General features: G+C 38.1%; 1 protein-coding gene across 3 annotated transcripts in view; it reads right to left on the bottom strand.

The window, feature by feature from the left end:
- Positions 1-23,552, bottom strand: part of myo18aa (myosin XVIIIAa) — a 59,226-nt gene that overhangs the window by 15,511 nt on the left and 20,163 nt on the right. For all 3 annotated transcript variants that reach the window (XM_089126502.1, XM_089126503.1, XM_089126504.1), the window contains 25 exons: positions 23,023-23,110; positions 22,834-22,940; positions 22,399-22,575; positions 22,109-22,319; positions 20,263-20,405; positions 20,080-20,180; positions 19,372-19,435; positions 19,140-19,284; positions 18,027-18,191; positions 16,629-16,719; positions 16,356-16,548; positions 15,381-15,467; positions 14,932-15,073; positions 13,325-13,484; positions 11,837-12,023; positions 10,714-10,909; positions 10,534-10,643; positions 7,745-7,810; positions 6,801-6,929; positions 4,942-5,085; positions 4,547-4,636; positions 3,422-3,541; positions 2,688-2,808; positions 1,536-1,663; positions 1,238-1,392 (listed from right to left, as the gene is read on the bottom strand). In XM_089126502.1, the coding sequence (XP_088982628.1) occupies positions 1,238-1,392; positions 1,536-1,663; positions 2,688-2,808; positions 3,422-3,541; positions 4,547-4,636; positions 4,942-5,085; positions 6,801-6,929; positions 7,745-7,810; positions 10,534-10,643; positions 10,714-10,909; positions 11,837-12,023; positions 13,325-13,484; positions 14,932-15,073; positions 15,381-15,467; positions 16,356-16,548; positions 16,629-16,719; positions 18,027-18,191; positions 19,140-19,284; positions 19,372-19,435; positions 20,080-20,180; positions 20,263-20,405; positions 22,109-22,319; positions 22,399-22,575; positions 22,834-22,940; positions 23,023-23,110 (3,320 nt within the window). The remainder of the gene's footprint in view (positions 1-1,237; positions 1,393-1,535; positions 1,664-2,687; positions 2,809-3,421; positions 3,542-4,546; positions 4,637-4,941; positions 5,086-6,800; positions 6,930-7,744; positions 7,811-10,533; positions 10,644-10,713; positions 10,910-11,836; positions 12,024-13,324; positions 13,485-14,931; positions 15,074-15,380; positions 15,468-16,355; positions 16,549-16,628; positions 16,720-18,026; positions 18,192-19,139; positions 19,285-19,371; positions 19,436-20,079; positions 20,181-20,262; positions 20,406-22,108; positions 22,320-22,398; positions 22,576-22,833; positions 22,941-23,022; positions 23,111-23,552) is intronic.

Below are 23,552 nucleotides of genomic sequence, written 5' to 3'. Positions count from 1 at the left end.
GCTTAAACTGAACAAAAAAACAAACATAATTAAGGCAGTAAAAAAACTGCTTAAACAATCAATTGTTAACATAAATTGCTTACTGTGTGATTAAACAAACTATGATTAAACGATAAGCATACAAGCCAAGTTATCAGAAAGTAAATGAACCGTTGAATCAAACAAACAACTTTTCAAATTATACACAAACAGTCCACTAGGGCTGTCAACTTTAGTCGTTTAGTCGACTAATCAGTCGATGCCGTCTTGGTCGACTGACATTCTCATTGGTCGACCAGTTACATTTTTTTTTTACCAATAGAAAGAATTTTGTTAATGGTTTACTCCTTGATATTTATTCCTTTATAAGCAGTTATTTATTACTGTATTCTAGCCTATGTTTTATCCCCATCTTTAAATGCTTTAATTTAGGCTATTTTGTAAGCCTTAGGATTTTTTATAATGTGGCAGATATTTTTTTGTAGCATCAGGTGCACGATTGATTGCTCCTCATTTTTTTCAGTTTAAAAAAATCACTTAATTCACAAAGAATTGTATTATTATTATAGTTTTATTTATTTGTGATGTTTTTTCGTTGTTTTTTTATAAATGCTTTATGACAATTGTTTAAAAAATGTTCAATCAAAACAAGTTTTTTTTTTTTTGGTTTTAGTCGACTAATCCTTGCGCAGGACAAGACTTTGGTCGACCAAGGATTAGTCGACTAAAACCAAAAAAAAAAACTTGTTTTGATTGAACATTTTTTAAATGTTCAATAAAAACAAGAAAAACATTTAAAAATGTTCAATCAAAACAAGATTTTTTGAATCAAAACAACTAATCCTTGGTCGACCAAAGTCTTGTCCTGCGCAAGGATTAGTCGACTAAAACCAAAAAAAAAAAACCTTGTTTTGATTGAACATTTTTTAAACAATTGTCATAGAGCATTTATAAAACAACAACGAAAAAACATTTATAAAACAAGGATTTCTTTGGTTGACTCCAGCCCTACAGTCCACACAATCAAACAGTAAACAATGTCCGAAACAACCAATCAAACAGAAACCTCTATAATCAAACCTCAGCAGGCGATGTGTGAGTGTGTGTGTGAGTGTGTGTGAGTGCTCCTGGTAAACCATACATTGGGGACACAATGTAGGTATTTTTGTGAGGTTTGTGTTTAGGAGTAGGTTCAGGGTATAGAAAATTGTTTGCTGATTGATTTTATTGTGTGTGTGTGTGTGTGATTGGCTCTTACTTCCTCTGTTTTCTCTCCAGCTCATGGTTGCGCCCCTCTTGATTTTCCAGGTGCAGTTTGGTGTCTTGCAGTTCGGCTGCCAGCCGCTGGCACTTCTTCTTCAGCTGCTGGACAGATCGCTGCGACTCCTCCTGGTCAGCCTGCAACTCCGCAAACTACACACACACACACACAGAGATAGGAAAGTGAAGTTTAGAAAAGTCTAAAGATACTGAGGTGTTACTGGTTTCCATTGTCAGAGTTATTTATTGTGGCAGATTTTGAATTCAGAGACTGTGTATAGTGTGTGTATAATAACTTTTCTCTCCAGGTGTCTCTTGTTCTGTTGTTCTGTCTCCATCTTGTCATCCATCTCCTGGTGGAGTTTTTTCTTTGTGAAATCCATGTCCCTGATGGCACGTTCATATTTTAACCTCCATTCACCTCCTGACGTGAACAAACACAGAGACAGAGTTTTGTTGAGCTGGGGTGTTGTGTACGGCTGAGTAATAAATATCGATTTCTCGATATTAATCGATTCTCATCTTTACGAACCGATATCGATTCTTAAATCTCAAGAATCGATTAGTCATCCTGTTTCATTTGAATGAATGGGACATTGTCTCGCGGCTGCGCGCATCCCAAAAAAATCGCAATAATCTTTGTCCTTTGTTACTATTGATATGAAACAAAGTCTCAATTTTCAAATTACGTCCATTTTCTTTAGAAATTCAAAAACATAAATAGTGTTTTGGCGCTGAGAAAAGCAGCAGCGCTGATCTCTCTTCCGGCTTAATAATACCAGTCACAGCGCCAAATAAACATGAATGAGCATCTGAAAGTGTGTTAAAAGATAGAGTACATTGATTCACTCAATCAGCGTTTCAACCGTGGAAAGACGTCAGTTAAACAGCTTGTAATCAATGTAGCGTCATATTTACCTCAGAAAACCCACATAAACTCGTTAGTCAGCTAGAAAAAATAACTCTAGAGAGGAGCATTTTGCTAAATATATACACCATATTACATATGCATTATAATCTTAATGTTCTTCAATATTTAATGCATATTTGAATAAATCTGGCAAGTTTTTATGACAGCCACCATTTAATTGTTTATATTTCATATAATCTTCTTATTATAAAAATAAATAAAAGTGTAATTGAAGTGTTTGTATAGCTACAAAACAGTTCATTATTACCTTCATATTAGGCTAATGAAGTCTATAGGCTACAACTAGACTCCCATAGTTTACAGCATTAGTTAAGAGATTTGATTTCCTTGAGAAAATTTGCCATTTATTGCAACTGATGTCCAAAAATAAATATTGAATCGAATCGAAACGAATTGTGAAATTTGTGTCAATACCCAGCCCTAGTGTTTTGTGTGTGTGTGTGTGTGTTGTTCTTATTATAATAAAACATATTGGTAGTCAGCTTCTGGTCATGTAGCTTGTTGTTTTGTTTTTTACCAGAATCATCATCGCCATCGTTGTCCATCTCGCCGTTGAGTTCTGATGCACGGAGGAGTCTGGCCTCCATGATCTCCATCTCCATGGACTCCATCTGTTTCTTCACAGAGTCAAACTTCACCTGAGTTTCAGAAAAGGACAACAAACAGGTGTGATACACAGCAGCCCACTCACAAAATACACTCCCACCACAACCTCCTCAGATTATATCAGAACGTTTTTTAACTCTCCAATAGTCAAGTCAAGTCAAGTCACATTTATTTATATAGCGCTTTTCACAATACAGATTGTATCAAAGCAGCTTCACAGTGATAACATGAAAGTAGTACAACACAGGTCAATAATATTGTTAAATATTAAATATTAAATAAGTCTAATAAATCAATAGTCTTTTACCACAACTCCCAGTCAATCCATGACACAAACTACTCAAACAGTAAGGCTACACTTAGATGGCATATTGTTTGTATATGTATAATATTACCTTTAATGCAGTGTGTAGTATAGCTGTTTGTCATTGTGTCAAAGTGAGAAATTGATCTTTTTTTTTATTATTATTATTTTTTAATTAATTTAGTTTTGTGCCTCTTTTTTATTTTTAGTTGGCCTTTCTGTCACAACAACACTATAAATGTGGGGATGATTGTGGTTGTGATTGCGGTATGAATGCATGGGGTAGTGGGGGGGGGGTTTTGAAGTGGTATGTGTCCTCCTGAAGCATGGAGAACACGTACCTGCGTATCCTTCATGTCCTTCTCCAGACGCAATCTCTCGCTTGTCTCCGTCTCCAGCAGCTGGGATGTAGACTCCGCAGAATTCCTCTCATCTGAAAGCTCTGCCGTCAACTCCGTAATCTACAGAAACACACACATACGCATTGGTTTTTCCAATATGGTGGAGGCTTTCCATTGACTTCAACTCATATACAGTGATGTGAATAAGTTTGGGCACCCATGCTAAAGTTGCCTAAAAAGAGGAATAAAAAATCATCTTTTGGATATTGATCTTAATGCCTTAATTAGAAAAATGAGGAAAACTCCAACCTTTAAGGACACCAATTTTCTTTGTGAATGAATAATGTATCATAAATAAATAAATGTTTTTCCTTAAAATACAGGGTGCATACAGTAAGTCATTGCCCCCCTATGTTAAATTCCCATAGAGTCAGGCAGATTTTTATTTTTAAAAGCCAGTTATTTCATGGATCCAGGATAATATGCATCCTGATAAAGTTCCCTTGGCCTTTGGGATTAAAATATCCCCACATCATCACACACCATTCACCACACCTAGAGATTGGCATGTTTTACTTCAGTTAGCCTAATAGCTGGTTTGATTTGCATTGAAAGATGATCTTATGGAAAGTACCCCATGCCAATCTCTAGGTGTGGTGAATGGTGTGTGATGATGTGGGGATATTTTAATCCCAAAGGCCAAGGGAACTTTATCAGGATGCATATTATCCTGGATCCATGAAATAAAATAAAAATCTGCCTGACTCTATGGGAATTTAACATAGGGCTGTCCTGACTTACAGTATGCACCCTGTATTTTAAGGAAAAACATTTATTTATTTATGATACATTATTCATTCACAAAGAAAATTGGTGTCCTTAAAGGTTGGAGTTTTCCTCATTTTTCTAATTAAGGCATTAAGATCAATATCCAAAAGATGATTTTTTTATTCCTCTTTTTAGGCAACTTTAGCATGGGGGTCCAAACTTATTCACATCACTGCATTATAAACTAGTCACAGAAATCTTCCTGAAGACATCACTTACTACATTTATTGTCTATCAAAACGGGACAGTAAAATGAGGCCGTGCTTCAAAGTCAAATACAATGCTTGCATATCTTACTCTGCTCTCCATTCGATCCGAGGTCAGCCGAAGCTCGTTCCTTTCCTTCTCCACCTTCTCCAGCTTCAACTTCAGATGCATGATCTCCTCCTACGAGTCAAGAAGCACAAAACAATACTGAATATTTAGATAAGTTAGGCTAATATTGTATGATCTGATGTGTTTTTGATCAGGCAAGATCTATCAGGTGAGTTCAGGAAGGGGTCAGACAGCAGTGTTGCAAATGCTTTGAGCTCGGATTGAGATGACGGCTTCGGGAATCAAAGAGATTTCTCAGCTCTAATGCTGACGCAACAAAAGCTCTCAGACCATGTCATCTTTAAGGCAGATGCACCCACACACACACACAGATAAACATTTGCAAAACTGGGACAATAAAGAGTTATATGGCTCACGTCTTTTCCTCGAATCTGTTCTTCGGTGAGCTGAACCTCCACTAGAGGCCGTACGGTGGTGAAGAGCTTCCACCAAGGCCAGTCCTTCACGCCATGATTCTTCTTAATGTTCTTCTGGACGCAACGGATGGCCAAATCCTGGATCTGAGAGATGGAGAGGGGCTTTTATTTATCTAAAGGGACACGTCACACTAAAACTTCAATTCTGTCCCGAATGTGGTTTATTTTATAGCACAAATAATCAAATCTTTTGTGCTGTTTTTTTTTGCTCGCTCATTTACTGACGTGAGTGTGGAAGACGTGTGAATGAGTAAATGATGACAAAATATTAGGGCTGTGCAAAAATTAATTGCGATTAATCGCATCCAAAAATAAAAGTCTGTGTTTACATAATATATTTGTGTGTGCTGTATATACTTATTTTGTATATATAAATACCTATGCATGCATGTATATATTTAATAATTATTTGCACTTAAATTCTGTATATATAAATAAATACATAATCTATATTATATAAATATAAATATTTTATATATGAATAACACATTTTCTTAAATATATACATGCATGTGTGTGTATTTATATATACAAAATAATTATATACAGCACACACAAATATATTATGTAAACACAGACTTTTATTTTGGATGCGATTAATCGCAATTAATTTTTGCACAGCCCTACAAAATATTGAACTGAACTCTGCAATATGTGTGTTCAGAACAAACAGGCTGATGATGCAGATCTCCATCTGTGAATGACATGACAGTCGCATTAACAGCGTTGCATGACATGATTAATGTTCCTTCCTTTGCAAACACAAACATAAAAGCCACAGAATGATTGTGATATGTCATTTTTGAAAAAGTACTGAAAGACCTGCCAATCAAAACTGTAAATGTGGAATGAATAAAATGCACTTCATGAAGAATTGAGAGGATATTGTTATGTCATGATCTCAAAGAAGATACTTTTGAATGACAGTCCACTTTGCGAATACAGGCAGGAGCCATCTTTGGAAAACAGTCTCGAGCAGTCGAACCACAAACGCTGAGCCAAGTGCGCTGGTGAGATGTGAACGAGCCAGAACTTAGATCTTATTAAACGGTCTCAACATTCTCAATGCTTCCTTTAAATTCAGTCTAATCAACTCTGTTCTAAGTAATGACTGCTGAAAATTCAGCTTTGCCACCACAGGAGTAAATACAATTTAAATATATTAGAAAAGAAAACAACTGTTATTTTTAAAACGTAATAATATTTCATAATATTACTAGCCTTGACAACTTCCGGCAAATTTAGATATTTCGATTTTTGGATTTAGATCTGGCAAAGAGCTCATTCAAGCCCATTTCCAATCCGTCGAAATCGAGGCACCAATCAGAAACGTTTGGGATTGGGATTTTGAAGCAGATTTTGTAGCCTACATTACAAAGATGGATGCCGCCGTTGAACATCACTCGTTCGAATCAGCTATCGCAGTCTGTTTTAAGCGATTTGAACATTTCCTTTTTGTTAAAAACCGAGCAAAGAACAACACTCTCTCTGCATACGTCATCTCCTTCCTCGCTCTGATTGGTTTTTGGTCTTTCCCCGACATCCGCTGGTGATGCCCCTCTGGAAATGATTTGTCTATGACGCTTGCCTTTGCCTGAGAACGGTCTGGTTTTAACCAGGCTACAATATTACTGTTTTCACTGAATTTTTGATCAAATTAACACAGCCTTGGAGAGTATAAGAGATTTCTTGTTTGAAAAGATTTAAAACCAAACCTTTGAAAATAACTGTTGAGATTCTGTTTGATTGACATTGCAATTCCAGCAGAGGACTGAAGCAAAACAGAAAATTGACTTTACCTTCCTCTTTTTGAAGGCCTGTCGAGACAAAAAGCCCCTGCAGGCCGCCTGGAACAGCGTGATGTTCTGTCTGGTGTGTTCATCCCTCTGTCCCTCTAGTTTAGCCACTGTTCCAGCCCTGAAGAACACCTAACACACACACACAACAACATAATTGTCACAAAAGTGGTCCTAAAATTTCATAGTAGAAAAAGAAATGTGAATAAACTCATATGGAGATGATGCCGCTTTCATCTGTAATCTTCAATCAATTTAATTTGAAAAAAATATATGCATATTTCTTTAACGGCAAGAGAGAGTATACGTTTCAGTATCAGTTTTCTTTTACTTATTCAATTGAAAAATCTTTATTTTATCTAGCGTCGACATCTGACCACAACGATCCGAACAAACCACGTAAATCAATGTCCATTTAACGCCTATTTGGTTCATTTTTCATTGCCGGTAATCGCAAGAGCACAAGTCGAGCAGAACTGAGTTGTAAATCAGGTTGTTTTGTTGCCCGAACGCTTCATGACGGGCCCCTGACATTGTAATCTATTTCTGAGCGCAGTTCAGCCTTCGTAAACCTTGCAGCTGCCAAAAAATAATGACAAACTATTCCAACTTATAATGCGGTCCAATAAATCTCCATTCTTCTGGGAACGCACCAGGCGGGGCTTGTTTACACACGCCACCATTTATTTCAGGGGTCTTTTTTGGCTTGCAATGATTTTCCAGCTGATGGGATTAAACCGTTGAGCGCCAGCGTCTGTTCACACCGATTAGGACAGCATGAAGAACTAAGAAAGACACAAACAAACAAAGCAGCTCATGCTCGACTTGTCTTGCGTCCAGCCAACGGACCACGCAGTAGATGACGAGAATCGTAAAATCACCCGCCGCTTCCTTTGATGCTTCTGAAGTGATAGATTGAACAGAAATGTGTGTTTCTGTGTACTCACCCTGCTAAGACCCATGTGATAGCTGCTCTTCTCCAATTCCAATGACTCCAAAAGCTCCTCTACTGCCTGCAACGACACACACACACCATCATGTCTAGTTCACAAAGTGTAGATTACAAAATGACCCCTGTGTAGGCATAGGACACACTCTCACTGGATCTACAGTCCCCAAACTGTCCAGGCGAGCATCAGCCCTCGCCGTGACACTGACACTGTCTCTCTCATGCGGAAAGGTCTTGAGAACTCGCTCTATCTGAAAGGGCTCATCTAGATTACAGCACTAAAGGGGGCTCCGGCCCCTGACAACTAAAGGGCCATTGTTTGAATTGGTTCACAAAAAAGTGTCCTCTGAGACACGGTTCTACCTCCCTCTGTCTCGTTGTGTCTCTCTAGATCTCCAATTTTGCATCGTTTCTAGTTTCTATTTTCTCTGGGACTGAAACACCACTGACCTTCTCTGTTGTGTTACAAAAAGAGTTGGGAAAAAGGTGTAAGGTGTCTAAAACGTGAGTTTTAGCTATACCTGTCAATTTACCAAAAAATTTTATGTTTCAGACTGGGCTTTAACTTATGGAAGCTCGTTTCCGCCACAGAATGAAAAATAAAAAAGGTAATTGCTACTTTTTATCTCACAATTGCGAGTTTACATCTTGCAGTTCTGAATTTATTTCTCAGAATTGCGAGATATAAAGTCAGAATTGTTAAAGTCGCAATTGCGAGATATAAAGTCAGAATTGTGTGATATAAAGACGCAATTGCGTGTTAGAAAGTCAGAATTGCGAGATATAAAGTCAGAATTGTGAGAAATAAAGTCAGAATTGCGTGGTAAAAAGTCGCAATTGCGAGATATACTGTAAAGTCAGAATTGCGTGATATAAAAGTCAGGATTGCAAGATATAAAGTCAGAATTGTGAGATATAAAGTCAGGATTGCGAGATTTAAAGTCAGAATAGCGAGAAATAAAGTCAGAATTGCAAGATATAAAGTCAGAATTGCAAGATATAAAGTCAGAATTGTGAGATATAAAGTCAGAATAGCGAGAAATAAAGTCAGAATAGCGAGAAATAAAGTCAGAATTGCAAGATATAAAGTCAGAATTGCAAGATATAAAGTCAGAATTGTGAGATATAAAGTCAGGATTGCGAGATATACAGTCAGAATAGCGAGAAATAAAGTCAGAATAGCGAGAAATAAAGTCAGAGTTGCAAGATATAAAGTCAGAATTGCGAGAAATAAAGTCAGAATTGCGAGAAATAAAGTCAGAATTGTGAGATATAAAGTCAGGATTGCAAGATATAAAGTCAGAATAGCGAGAAATAAAGTCAGAATAGCGAGAAATAAAGTCAGAATTGCGAGAAATAAAGTCAGAATTGTGAGATATAAAGTCAGAATTGCGAGATATAAAGTCAGAATTGTGAGATATAAAGTCAGAATTGTGAGATATAAAGTCGCAATTGCGAGATATAAAGTCAGGATTGCGAGATATTAAGTCAGAATTGCGAGATATGAAGTCAGAATTGCAAGATATAAAGTCAGAATTGCGAGATATAAAGTCAGAATTGACTGATATAAAGCCGAAATTGCGTGTTGTAAAGTGAGAATTGTGAGATTCTATTCAGAGATAAAAAAGTTAGTCTTTTTTCCCTTAGAATTGGCCTGATAACTCGCTATTACCAGTTTACATCTCACAATTCTGAGAAAAGATGTCAGAATTTCGAGATATAAACTCGCAATTATGCGTTATAAAGTCAGAATTGCGAGATGTAAACTCGCAATTGTGATATAAAAAGTCTCAATTCTGTCTTTTTTTCTTGCAATTGCAACTTTATTTCTCAGAATTCTGACTTCACATCTCGCAATTGTGAGATAAAAAGTCACAATTTTTTAAAATATTTTTTTTTATTCAGTGGCAGAAACAAGCTTCCATATTAACTTTATTTTGCACCAAAAAAAATGTAGTCCCATTGACAATTTAATTATTTACAACACAGGTTTGTACCAAGAACACATGCATATTTCTGCCTCAGAGTAAAAAAAAAAAAAACGTTAAATCTCACAGTCTGACTTTATATTTCACAATCTCACAATTGCGTTTCTCTTAATATACAGTGTTATACTGTATCACACAATTGCAACATCATTTCTTGACAATTTGATGTTATATCCCATTTGAAGTATGTATATTGCAATTCATTGTACGACTTTATTTGTAGATTTCTAGGTTTCAATAGTTGAATATTCATGTTACTTGCATCAGTGAGATTCACATTGTCATTTTTAAAATATGCATTATGCTGGATTTACTAATGAAGTTTCCATTCAACTCATGAATATTTTTTTTTTACTCTACAAAGCCCATGTGTATTTGCATTTGGCGAATGTTAATTTTGGACCCTGTCTGCCATTTACATGCCCAGAGCCACAGTGCAAAGGTTTTGTATAAAACTCTCCTTCCCCCCGGCTAATCACAGGACCAGAAAGAGATTAGGAGGCCCCTGGATGGAGACATTTTTCTAGCTGATAATTACAGTACATTTGGGCATTAAGTAAGCACTAAAGCCCAGTGCAATTACTACATTTTTCCTGTCTGCTCTGCGTATTGATTCAAGTCAGCGACCCAGCTGGGGTTTCTTGATTAAGCTGTCACAATAACCCTGATTACCCAGAGTTCATTTCGGTCTCAGACTCAAGAAACACTAGCGAGAGGAGCCCAAAACTTCATTTCGGTCTTTTGTAAAGCTTTTGTACTATTCTTTCCATGCTCATTATTTTCTTAAATAGCCACTCACTCGCTTCTCATCCTTCACGATGTAGTTGCGGCCCAGTTTCTTGGTCAAGTGAGGGGCCAAAATGTCAAAGCGTCTTCTGAACTCAGAGAAGACCATGTGGTCAGGGTAACCTGCACAAAGCAAGCGGATATTCAGCAGGAAATAACACATTTGATTAGATCTTTCAATCTCTTTTCTCACCTTGTCTGTAAATCCTCAAACCGTCCAGCAGTTTGAAGCCACGGATCTGCGCCCTGAGCAAAGCCACGTCCATTTGCATGAGTCCAGTGTCGCAACTCTCCTCGGGGGATCCTGCGGCCCTCAGAACTTCTGCTCGGGGTAACAGACAGTGGACAAAGTGAACCCTGGATCTGCGAACGGTGTCCAACAGTGCATCCTGAACGAAAGAGATAACATAATGAGTAGTATCAGCCATTTCTTCCAATTAACCGATTATTTCACTTTTGAAAAAGCTTTTGCTGATAATTTACTCTCCCCCATGTCACCCAAGATGTCCATGTCTTTCTTTCTTCAGTCGAAAAGAAATGAAGGTTTTTGATGAAAACATTCCAGGATTTTTCTCCATATAATGGACTTCAATGGGAACCAAACGGTTCAAGGTCCAAATGAGAGTTTCAGTGCAAACTGTTCAAAGGGCTTTAAACGATTCTAGACGATGAATAAGGGTCTTATCAAGCGAAACGATCGCTCATTTAAATAAAGTATAACAAAGTTTAAGTTTTATAAGCTCAAATGGTCGCCTTGCTCTGTTCTGCGACGCACATTCGTGATTCTCCTGTTCGAACTTGTTCAGCAAAATGAACAAATCTTTTTTCGTGTCATTTGGTTCATTCAACGAACGAAATGATCTAATTGATTCGGAAAAAGATTCGTTCATTTTGATGAAGAGTCACGAACGCGCATCACAGAACAGAGCAAGGCGAGCATTTGAGCTTATAAAACTTAAACTTTGTTATTATTTTTTTTTTATTAAATGAGACCCTTATTCATCATCTGGAATCGTTTAAAGCCCTTTGAACAGTTTGCACTGAAACCGCCTTTTCGACCGTTTGGTTCCCATGTAAGTCCATTATATTGAGAAAAATCCTGGAATGTTTTCATCAAAAAACTTACTTTCTTTTCGACTGAAGAAAGAAAGACATGGACATCTTGGATGACATGGGGGTGAGTAAATTATCAGCAAAAGTTTTTTAAAAAGTGTACTACTCCTTTAATGGGGAATTTTAGCAATTCCACAACGTTTTTAGGAGAAACATCCAATCCAACAACTACTATTCAGTGTAGGATCCTCTTGAAAACTCACCACTTGGAGTTTAATCTGAAGGCAGAGCGATTTCTTCTTGACCGCTGCCATGCCTGTGGTGAAGGTCTTCCTCATGCCGGTGGCCCGGCGCAGGGCGAGCTGAGAGACGCCCTCCAGTCCAGCGATGGAGCCCGTCAGAACCCCAGCACTGCTGGAGCGGCCCACAAACATCCCGCTGATGCTCTTTCTGGAGGATTAAAAACGCCCCTTTTATCCTCATTTACAGGTTCATCATTTTGTTTAGGAGGTCTACTAGAACAAGTTTACATTACTAAACAGCGCAAATTTGTGCGAGAGTGCAAAAAGCGCTGATGGGAGTGGAAAGCTCTGCGCTTCATCTACTGACGAGACGACGCACAAATTAAAGAACACAAACGCAGTCGGATCATTTCCATAAGGACCATTTCCACATTTTTTGTGTAAAATAAATAATGGCCCAGATACCAGTAAATTGACTAGAGCAAACCTAATTAAATCACCTTCCATGATTAATTTAAACACTCTCCTCCTATAAATTTTACATCTGAAAGGAAAACTCCAACAAGGTCGTGGAGTCTCTGTTGTGGACTTTTTTTTGTCTTGTCTGTTGCAGACTGTTTACATGGACAAATAACTATATTACACATTATAAAACGTTCAGTTCGAATCCTTCATTCTGATTGGTCAAGAGCTGTGCTTTATTCACGATAAAACACGCCGATGACCGCTGCACCCAACGGTTTTATTGATGTTGTTGCTGTTCACGCTCAGGGACTATTTTTTCTAGCGGAAGGAAGGCTTTTAGTGATTTTACTTCAAGAAAGTTGCACTAATACATTGTTTTTTACTTTAATATTGTATGGCAAGTTGGCAACCGTTTTCTAAAAGAAATAAGGTACTCGAGGCAAGTGCTGTATGGTGAATAAGTAACGGCTGGAGGGGTTACTCCGCTTCGTGTCGTGCCTAACAACGCCCTTCAGCCGTCACTTATTCACGATACAGCACAGCCTCTCGTACCTTATTGCTTACATAAAGGATTATTATTTATATCAAATATAAAAAAGCATAATAGGTACACTTTAAACAGTGTAATATGTTTTTTGACTAATGGGCTCTATGCACGGCGGTATTTCCGATGAAGATGTAAGGATGCTCGATAACTTCCGCCGATCGTAGAGTCCAATGCAATACCGAGAATTTATATTGAATTTTATACTCCATGGTTATACTAAAGAAACGTTAGTCACAAAAACAGATAAAACAGACACCCCTCGTTGTGTTTATGCTTCTTTTTAAAATTATATTAAATAAACATAACTATATATAAACGTACGTACGTTTCGTTTCAAAGACGGGAGGACAGTAAATTTTGAAGACTCGCGGCCATAATCCCGTTTTCCTCCGCTTTAATCTCCTGGACGAGCGTCCTTGCGTCAAATGCGGAACTTATGCGTGCATATAGCCCATTTACTAAAGTGACAAGTGCATGTGGTTAAAGGCCGGTCTTACTTCTGGGAGTTCTGCAGCAGATTGGCAGCATTTTGGGGGCTGGGGTTCTGCCTGGCGAGGTTCAGCCAACCACGAGTGTCATATTCCACCCAATCTGTCCCGTAACTGTGGCCGAGCAGGAAGTGATGTGCATTTTCACTTTTAAGCAGCACTGTGCGACCTGCAGAAAAACAATACAGAAATTGGTCCAGGGCAGAATGTAAGTGTGTGATAGAGATGCGCGGTTGGCGGTTACAGCCGCAGATAAACCGCGGATCAGGCGGATGACGTGACGAAAAAAAAAATTGAATTAAATTTGGGCAGATGAACCAATCGAATGAAAAATATATGTATGCATGGTTAAATATTGTTTTTTGACTATACCTGCATCCCAAAAAACTTTACAAACGGCGCCCCATACAAAAGCAGCATGTTGAAATGATGTGCCAAAATGCGTTTTCTATTAGGCTACAATAGAAATATTGTACAGTAGCCTATCTCCGATAAGGTCCGGTTTGCCAAAGTGCGTTTAATTTAGGCTATTTATTTATTTTTATTTATTTATTTAATAACTAACTTTATTTTTCGGTAATGCTTCCTTTTACAGTCCAGTTACCCATGTAAATACTATATACTTATTTTAGTAACTACAATTAATGGGTAATAACTAGTACTAACCCTGAACCTACCCCTGTTCCATGTACTTACCTTATATTTCTAGGTAAGTACACTGTAAGTACTGTACTGTAAAAGGAAGCGTTACTTATTTTTCTATGTACATTTCTGAAATGCACTTTCTGTAAAGCTGCGTGCTTTGTATTATGAAAAGCGCAATACAAATAGATTTGAATAGACTTTATGCCGTGCGTCACGTGACCAAACCGGAAAACGGGTCTCATCGCAATCCCTGAAATGCTGTAAAACAAAAAAAGCCCTAATTTTTCATGAATACTTATGCAAACTTATTTCCTAGTGTCTACTGCTGAGTCTCTTGGTTGCTTTCTTTTTTATTTATTTATTTTGTTTTATTATTATTTAGTTATTTTTTAATATTGCTATTTTTTATTTTTATTTTACAATGTTGTACTCCATGTTCAATTCATGTTGTAAGATTGTCTGAAGACGGTTGTGATGTGCCTTGTTGTATGTTTGATATAAGATTCAATAAAAAAATTAAAAAAAAGTTTTTTTTTCAGAAACTGTCGGATGTTAATTTGCATATGTTGAGCAATTTTCATAATTAGCAATATTAGCTTAATCATCCATTTTGACCAGGTATTTTGCACTCTATGGCCAATTTATACAATATGTGAGTGGTTTTGGAGATTTTAGAGAATGCTGATTTCATTTCTGGCACTATCAGACTCCAAAATGGTAATTCTATAACATATTTGGATACATTTAGACACATTTATTATTAATTTCGGACAATTTTGTTTCAAATTTCAAATTTTAGGTGTCGCGGCTGTCATCAGCAGCGCCTTATATCGCCCAATCAGTGGATGGCAGGCGGGTGTGGTTTTGAAAATCGGTCAAAAACGTTGGTGCGGATAGATGGATGGCGGATGGATGATGAGTTTTGTGACGCGGTTGTGGATGAAATAATAGCCCATGTTTGTGTGTGTGACCTGCGCTCTCTCCCTCCGCAGGGCCGTAGTAACTGAAGAGTCGTTGCAGGAGCGTTTCCTCGGACCCTCCCGGCTGTAAAACCTCCTCCTCCATCAGCCAAAACAGACCTCTGGCCTCATCCGTACGGGACAGAGTACGTACCTGAAACACACACAGTCAAATAACCACAATCGTAGAAATCATACACACACTTTCCCTTCAGATCTCTCACACTGAGCTCTTCTTGACTGGTACTTATAAACTGACTGGCCTAACAGTGCCTTTTAAAATAAGATTTAACATTTCCAGTTTCAATCTTCAACATCTAAGTGTTTTTGATTAAACACAAATGCAGAGATGGGAGTTACATTAAATAATTATTATCTAGAGAGGTTTTTTTCACACAAACTTTAAACATTAGCTGAATTATTGGCCATAGCCGTTGATTCGTTCAGGAAGTGTGTCTCACCAGGGCTTGACTGGAGGACTGATCAATCACAGCCAATGAGCGAGAAGGGCTGGGCTCCAGGTCATCCAGAGAGATCTCAATGTTTTCCTTTGGAAACACAGACACAGTTCATTTGTTTGGATGGACCTTGTCTCATAATGCTTTGCTTCAATTAAATGACTTTAATCAACTGCAAATAATTGCACATGCCAATGTTTGTGGGGAAAAATTAAAATAATAAGACGAGATGGAAGATGAATAAAACTTTGAATAGAAATTACAAAAAGTGGCCTGAGAAATAAATATACACTTGTGTTCAAAAGTTTGGAGTTCATTCAAGGATACATTCAAAGGTGGCAGTAAAGACATTTACAATGAATAAAAATTATTCAACAAAAATATTACGCAGCACAGCTGTTTTCAACATTGATAATAATTAGTTTTTTGAGCACAAATCATCATATTAGAATGATTTCTGAAGGATCATGTGACACTGAAGACTGGAGTAATGATGCTGACAATTCAGCTTTGATCACAGGAATAAATTACATTTTAACATATATAAAAATAGCTAAAAACAGCTATTTTAAATTCTAAAAAATATTTCACAATTGTACAGTTTTTTTCTGTATTTTAGATCAAATAAATGAAGTCCTGTTGTGCATAAAAAAACATTAAAATATCTTACTGACCCAAACTTTGAACAGTTGTGTATCTGAGATAGACTTGTTAATCGATTGTGATTAATTGTTTGTTTTTAAGCTATCTCACGTTAATACCGGTAGTAGTTTAAAGTTTTCAAAAAGGCACTCAACATTTTATTGCATTATTTTTCATAATTATTTTACTAAACTGTCAGAGTAGTAGTGCGTTGCTCCACTGACCCATCTAATACAGGCAAATGGCAAATAATAATAATAATGTACAGCCATATAAATGTAGAGCTTTTATAAGAAGTCGAGTGTCGCGAGATTTTGACTAGTCATTTTTCCGCACCTCTTTGTAACGCTCCAGTTCCCTTACGAATGTCCGCTCCTGAAAAAGCATCTGTAGACGTTCCTGAGCGTAATTATGGCAGAGCTCCTCAAAGGTGGCGCCGCGCTGGTTCTTCACCTGACGAGGGTTCTGGAACCCTGGAGTGTCCACAATCAGCAGAGAACACAGAGAGTGCTGACTGGACTTCAGTGCTCTGCAAGGAGAAACACACGTCTGAATGCATCTCTTACTCTGCTAAATAAGTTCATACTGCGCTAGCTAATCACTGATTACCTGTTAATAAGAGAGACGATGAGCGTGAAAAGCTCAGAGTATAAACCAGACGCCATGGACTCCAAACACTCAGCTGCTGTTGCTTTAGACACTGAAACACACACCAAAACTCTTTTAACCCTCATCCTTCCCTCGCACTTTGTAACTCAATGACTCGAGCGTCATCATCATTATTTTATTTTATTTTTTCCAGAAAGCTTATTTCATTTTGATAATATTTTTCTATTTTTTAATGCAAATTTTTGGGGAGATTTTGTTATTTTTTATTTTATTTACCTTTAAATTACTAGATTTGATAAATAAATAATAAATAAATATATTTAAGCACATTCGTTGAAACTTGAATGAAAGAAAACTCACAATTTCATGCATAACCCTTTTAATTCAGCTCAAAATATCTTACATTGGGTGTCTTTCCCGAGCTCTTGTGTAAAAAAAATAATATAACATGATATTTCATGACTCTTGCCAATAGATGGTCTTATATTTAGAGCAAATGAGCTGTTCCAGTGGGTCCGTAAGTCAGTTTCTCTTCAGTATGCATTCAGATACAAATGTAAACATTATAAAATATTTTTCTGGGTAAGGTTTTAGCAATATAAGTTAGAATTTTGAGCATTTTTTAGGTTTTTCTATGTGTACTGAAGCCTACCCGCGAGTGAAGGATGTCTTTCAACCACAAAACTTGTTCAAATTCTTTGTGTGTATTCGTGGTTCAAGTGTGACCTAGTCAATTTTTAAATGAGTTTCGGGTCAAAATCACCCAAGGGAAGGATGAGGGTTAAACATAAAATAGGTTATCATTTATGACATATTTAATCCTCAAACCGTATTCACTTTATAGCCCTTAATCCTGTAATTGTTGACAAATGTGGGCACAGAGGACTCAGGTGTGATCCTAATTTTTATTTATTATAAATGTTATATCACTGTCTTCGATAAAGTTTTGTCTATCCATTTATGGTGGGTTTTTTTTATTTTGGGGGTATTTTTGAATTTATTTACTTCAAAAAGTACCATATTTTCTTTGTAAATTATGCTTATTTTTATGTTTTATTTTTTACATTTTTTTAACTACATTAAAATATCATTCCAATAAGTTCTTAGAGCTAAAACCTAAAGATGAAGTGACTTTGCCGTCACCTGGTGTCTTATTTTGGCTTATTTTAGAATGCTCTAAATTACAGTTTTTCCCATTCATTTCTATGGGTGCCCATTTTTGACCCAAATACAAGATTAAGGACTGTGTGTGTTCAGGAGGCAAACTTAGGAAAAGTAGCCAAGTCTTGTACCGCTCAGATCAAGGGAAGTATTTTTTAAAAATAAATCAAAACTTTTTTTCCCACATTTGTCCAGAATACAGTTTTAGGGTTAAGAATATTAACAAACAGAAGATACCCGAGCTGTCCGTATCATCCGTGGTCTGCCGGACGCTGACGGAGCGGGGCAGGGTGCTCTTTCCCTGCTGTTTAAAGATGGCGGACGACAACTCTTCCAGCGTGCAGCCCAGGAGATACGCCGCTTTTTGTGCCCACTCGTGTCTGGCAAACTGCTTTCGGCCCGCTAAAGGGTCAGAAAGAAAAACAGTGTTACCACAAAACATCCGTCACATTATGTGAAACTACTGTGAAAGCTCTTTGGTCAAACGTCCAGAGAACAAGGAGAAACTTTCATCTCCTGGATTGATGATCAAAGAGAACAAACATCATTCTGGCGTTGGACATCAGAGAGCAGACACGAGCACACATATGGCCACAGCTAAATAAATTAAATAAAAAAATAATAAAACCACCTGCCTTCAGTCTAAAACAGAAACAGGGAGAGACTTGCATTTACCTGCATCTGTTTCTGTGTTATGATGGGGGCAGCATGCAACATCAATATGCAACACAAAAACACATGATTACAACGAATAAAACACAAACAAATGAAAGCGTATTAAACACTGGTGGTAACTTTTAGACATCAAGCGACACGCATAGCTACACATGTGACTGAGAAGTGAAAAGACTCTACTGACTCTTAGTGGACAGATGTTAAAGTACACTCACACTGTAAAAAATATTTTCAAGATTTATTATCGCAACATATTTTCTTTAGTCAAATCAACTTTATAATAAATTACTTAGTTGAGATAACTTATTATTTTGAGTTTTTTGATGATTAAATTTAATCTCCTTCTTTGTATTAACTCACTTTTTCCAGTTCAATCAACTTAAAATTTTAAGGCAACCCAGGTTACTTACTTTTTTAAGTTAAACCAACAATCTTTTTTTTCAGTGTAGTAATCACAACATTTTTTCTTTTGTCAAATCAACTTAAATAATTTATGTAGTTCAGATAACATATAATTTTGAATTTCTGATGATTAAATCATTCTCCTTCATTGTATTAACTCACTTTTTCCAGTTCAATGAACTTAAATTTTTTTTAAATTAAACCATCAATTTTTTTTTATTATTTACTCAGATATTAGTGTGGTATAGACACTGGAGAAGCTGGTAGCTTTACCTTTGGTGGCCCCAGCGGCACCGAGATGGTATATGGCCCCTAAAATGAGCCACACAGTTTTTTGTTCTTCAGCAGAGATGCCCAGGACTTTCATGGCAGCCTGCAGCTTAGTGAACTGCTGAGTGGCTTTCTGCTTGTCCTCGGGCTACAGAAAAGATGAGACGATACAATGTGTGCAGATAAAAGAGATCAAATGTGTGTCTAGCTCTGCCTTATGTGTGGCATTTCTTACCTTCGAGTGAGGGAGGAGCCCAAACGTGTTGTTTTCAGCAAAGTGATTGAAATGAAGTTCAGTCCTGAAAGGCATGACGATCGACTTTAAAGGGATAGTTCACTTTGAAATAAATTTTTGGTATGTTTTATCTTACCTCAAGGGCATCCAAGATGTAGGTGTCTTTGTTTCCACTACAGTAGTTTCAATTTTGATATTTTTAGGTCAAACCGTCCTTGTCTGTCAGTCATATAATGGAGGTCTATGGTCACCACCTCAAAGAGCATGCACAGAGAAGTCCAAATTAAACATGATTTAATGACTCGTAAATGTAAGTACACATTGATGGCCTAAGACACGAAATGAGCGGTTTGTGTGAGAAAACGAACAGTATTTATATCGTTTTACCTCTTGTAACCACAGCCACGTCCAAGTGGTGTTGGGTAAAAACGATATAAATACTGTTCGTTTTCTCACACAAACCGCTCATTTCGTGTCTTAGGCCATCAATGTGTTCTTACATTTACGAGTCATTAAATCATGTTTAATTTGGACTTCTCTGTGCATGCTCTTTGAGGTGGTGACCATAGACCTCCATTATATGACTGATAGACAACGGTTTGAGTTAAAAACATCAAAATACTGTGGAAACAAAGACACCTACATCTTGGATGCCCTTGAGGTACGCTAAAACACACCAAAATATTTTTATAATAGTATCTCACTCACTTTAGAGATGCATCTGCTCCGGCCATCAGATAGTAAAACACATTGAAGCTGGATTCTGCTTCTGGTCGCCTGGTCACTCTGAACTTTTCCAGCAACATGGTCTGTATGGGAGACATCCAGCAGAGCAAATCAAAGATAAATCCCCCAGTGAAATGATGAATAATCGCCCTCGCTGTAGCCTACCTGGACGGATGCAGAGGCCACCTGTCCTGCCTGGTCGAAGTCGAGAGAGACGATGTGTGAGAAGCGACTGGCGTTCCCATTCATAGCTGTACTGCAGTTTCCAAACGCCTCGAGAACCGAATAGACCGCCTGCCATTTCTCAGCTGTGGGGAGCGAACAGTTCATGATGCTCCATAAAAACCATAGAATTTATCTGGATTAATTTCCCTCTATAACAGCGACTGGTATGAGCTGCGACTGGTGTTTTTAGGAAGGCCAGTGAGGAGTCCATAACAATAATGCTGGTGATGAAAGCATGCCTTGACTGGAAACATAGCATCTAATTCTTGCAATATTTTGTCAGATGATCGTATGCTGATTTAGTTCGGACTCTAGAGACACAGTTGTTAGACCCCTAGCATTCACCTTGAGAACTTCATCTTTGTTTCCAAACGCAAAGACTTCAGTTTTGTCTTTGTTTAACTGAAGAAAGTTGGCACATCCAACTGTTAATTTCATCAATGCATTGGCACAGGGTTGTAGTCGTTAGTCGATAGGGCTAATAGAGCTGTGTGTCGTCTGCATAGCTGTGGTAAGAGATGCGTTATTATTTGGCTCATTTGGAGCATATACATGTTGAACAGGAGTGGCGCAACAATTGAGCCGTGCATTGCGCAAGTCTCTGAGTTTTTGCAGAACTACGCCCCCTCTGGCGTCAAGCGAAACTGCAACCAGGTGTGCACGCTCATGGACACACACACGCGAGCTGTTCATAACCAAAGGAGCATCAAATCTTTTTTCACTCTTAGAAGAAAAGGTTCTATATAAAACCTCAGCGCTACGTATTTGGAACCCCTAAAAGGTTCTATACACTCTTAAAAAAGGGTTCCTCTGGGTTCTATATAGAACCCTGGGGTTCCATACTTGGCCAATAGAACCTTTTACCCAAAAAAATTGGTTCTATATAGAACCATTTTGGAGTTCCATATATGAAGCGGGGGATGGAACCATTTCTGGTTCTAAATAGAACTATTTCTTCTAAGAGTGTACCGTCATAATGTCTTCAGAAAGTTATAAATCTGCAAGTCATTTTAAATATATGAAAGGAAAGGCGTTTGAGTAAATTACACACTTGTGTGTGTCTGAGAGGGGAAAACGGGGTAGTAGAAAACTTCAGTTTTTTTTATGTTGAACTGTTTTATGTGCTCACTGTATCCACGTATGATTATATTATTATGGAAAAACGTTCATGAACAATATAAGTTATTACTTTGATCTCGTTTGAGCTGTAAAGCCGACCGGAGATCTCTAAATTTGTCGAAAGCTTCCCGATGTCGACTCTCGTCTTATTCCGAAAGTTTTTTTTTCTTCGTCTGGGTTTGGAATGATCTCTTTGAATCCATCTTCTACTTTTGTGGAAAGTTGACTAAAGTTGTGTCGCTCGAGTTGTCTTCGCTGATACGGAGAATGGCGGCGAATACACAAACTCGGCCAGACATCGACATGTTAGCGTGAACACGAACGCGCATGACATCTCAAATCCGTCCCGAATCCCTCTTATTTATGTCACTGTACAGGATTATAGAGGCGATCGCAGTGATCAGAGAAGGCTCATTCAGCCCATCAGGCAATCGTTAGAAACCGGGTATTTTTAACATGAAATGTTGCGCAATGCACCTTTAATTAAAGTACAAAAATTACTACAACTAAAAAAAAAATATATTTTTTTAAAATAAACATTTGTATTCTGTGGCGGAAACAAGCTTCCAAAGTTTAACGCTTTAAAGAACAAGAAGCACAAACAGAAAAAAAGCTGTCCATGCTGCTTCATATTTGAGGTCTTTGAGGTCCTCATTTCGTTCCTCACCCGAGTACACCTTTCCACTGCCGGCTGCGATGGTGACCAGGTACTGCAGCAGATGCTGGCAGCTGGTGGTCTTCCCGCTGCCGCTCCTGCCCAGCAGTGCGATGGTCTGATCCTGACGTGTCGTCAGCAGCTGATGATATGCCGACTGAGCGACAGCGAAGATGTGAGGGGCTGTTTCCTCCCGCCGGCAGCCCTTAAACATCTGCATCACCTGATATAGAGAGATCATGTCACTCCATCTCTTTTGAACATAACTCTGAGGGGACTATGGCTTTTTGTGGAGTTCGTACCTTCTCTGAGTACATGGCGGGGGTGCTGAGAGGATTGATCACCAGCAGATTTGACCCAGCATAGCTGTGGATGAGGTTTCCACCATAGCGCTGACGCAAGGTGTGGAGGATGCTGGACTCATTGAGGTACAGAAGAGACGAGAGATCCTCCACTCGATCATATGACAGAGGATTCGCCTGATGAGAGACAGATAGATAGACAGATAGACAGATAGATAGACAGATAGATAGACAGACAGACAGATAGATAGATAGATAGATAGACAAACAGACAGATAGAGAGATAGAGAGATAGGTAGATAGATAGACAGACAGATAGAGAGATAGGTAGATAGACAGTAAGACAGAGATAAACAGACAGACAGACAGACAGACAGACAGACAGACAGACAGATAGATAGATAGATAGATAGATAGATAGATAGATAGACCCACCTTCTCCACATCATCCTCGTCCACTTCCAGTAATGTCCCATCATGCTCCAGTCTGATCTTCACTTTCCCCTCTGGGAGAGAGTCCATGTCTGTCTTGAGTTGTGTAGCTATACACACAACATGAGCATTTGTTACTGGACAGTTGAGGATTCAGATCATAATAGGAGTGAACACTATGACTTCACTAACCCAAAGAGAAGCCATCTTTATGGACAAGCCAGACTTTCTCAGTGTTGTACCAGGCCTTCTCTGCAGCGAGCTGCTCCTCCGTCTTCACCTGCGGTCGAGAGCGAGAGAGTCAGAACACACACACAAACGCTGCGAGTAATGTAGACGTCCCGTGATGGATTGTGATTCAGTTCAGTGTTTCAGTCTGTTATGTTTGTGACTTTAGAAAGTGAACACTGCTAGCACAATTCTGAGATATAAAATATAAATGAAATATATTGGTAATGAAGCATCGGAATATAATATAGTTAAGCATCTGCACACAAGAGATCTGCATAGAGGGAGATAAACGCATATAAACAAAGAAAACAGCAGAGAAATCTTTCCAGAGAGGCTGCTCCTTGCAGAGCCAATGGGTGGAGCTTGACATCCAGCACCCAATCGCTGGACGTAATGGGTGGAGCTAGATGGTTCAACCCTACCCATAATAACCCCATCACTAAACATAACTCCACCCATTTGGTCCACAGAGGTGGGGCTAGACTAAATCA

This window comes from Pimephales promelas, chromosome 23 (assembly GCF_988280905.1).
Source record: "Pimephales promelas chromosome 23, fPimPro1.hap1.1, whole genome shotgun sequence".
NCBI classification, from domain to species: Eukaryota; Metazoa; Chordata; class Actinopteri; order Cypriniformes; family Leuciscidae; genus Pimephales; species Pimephales promelas.
Note: the sequence above shows the minus strand (reverse complement) of the source record. Positions and strands in the feature narration are given on the sequence as shown.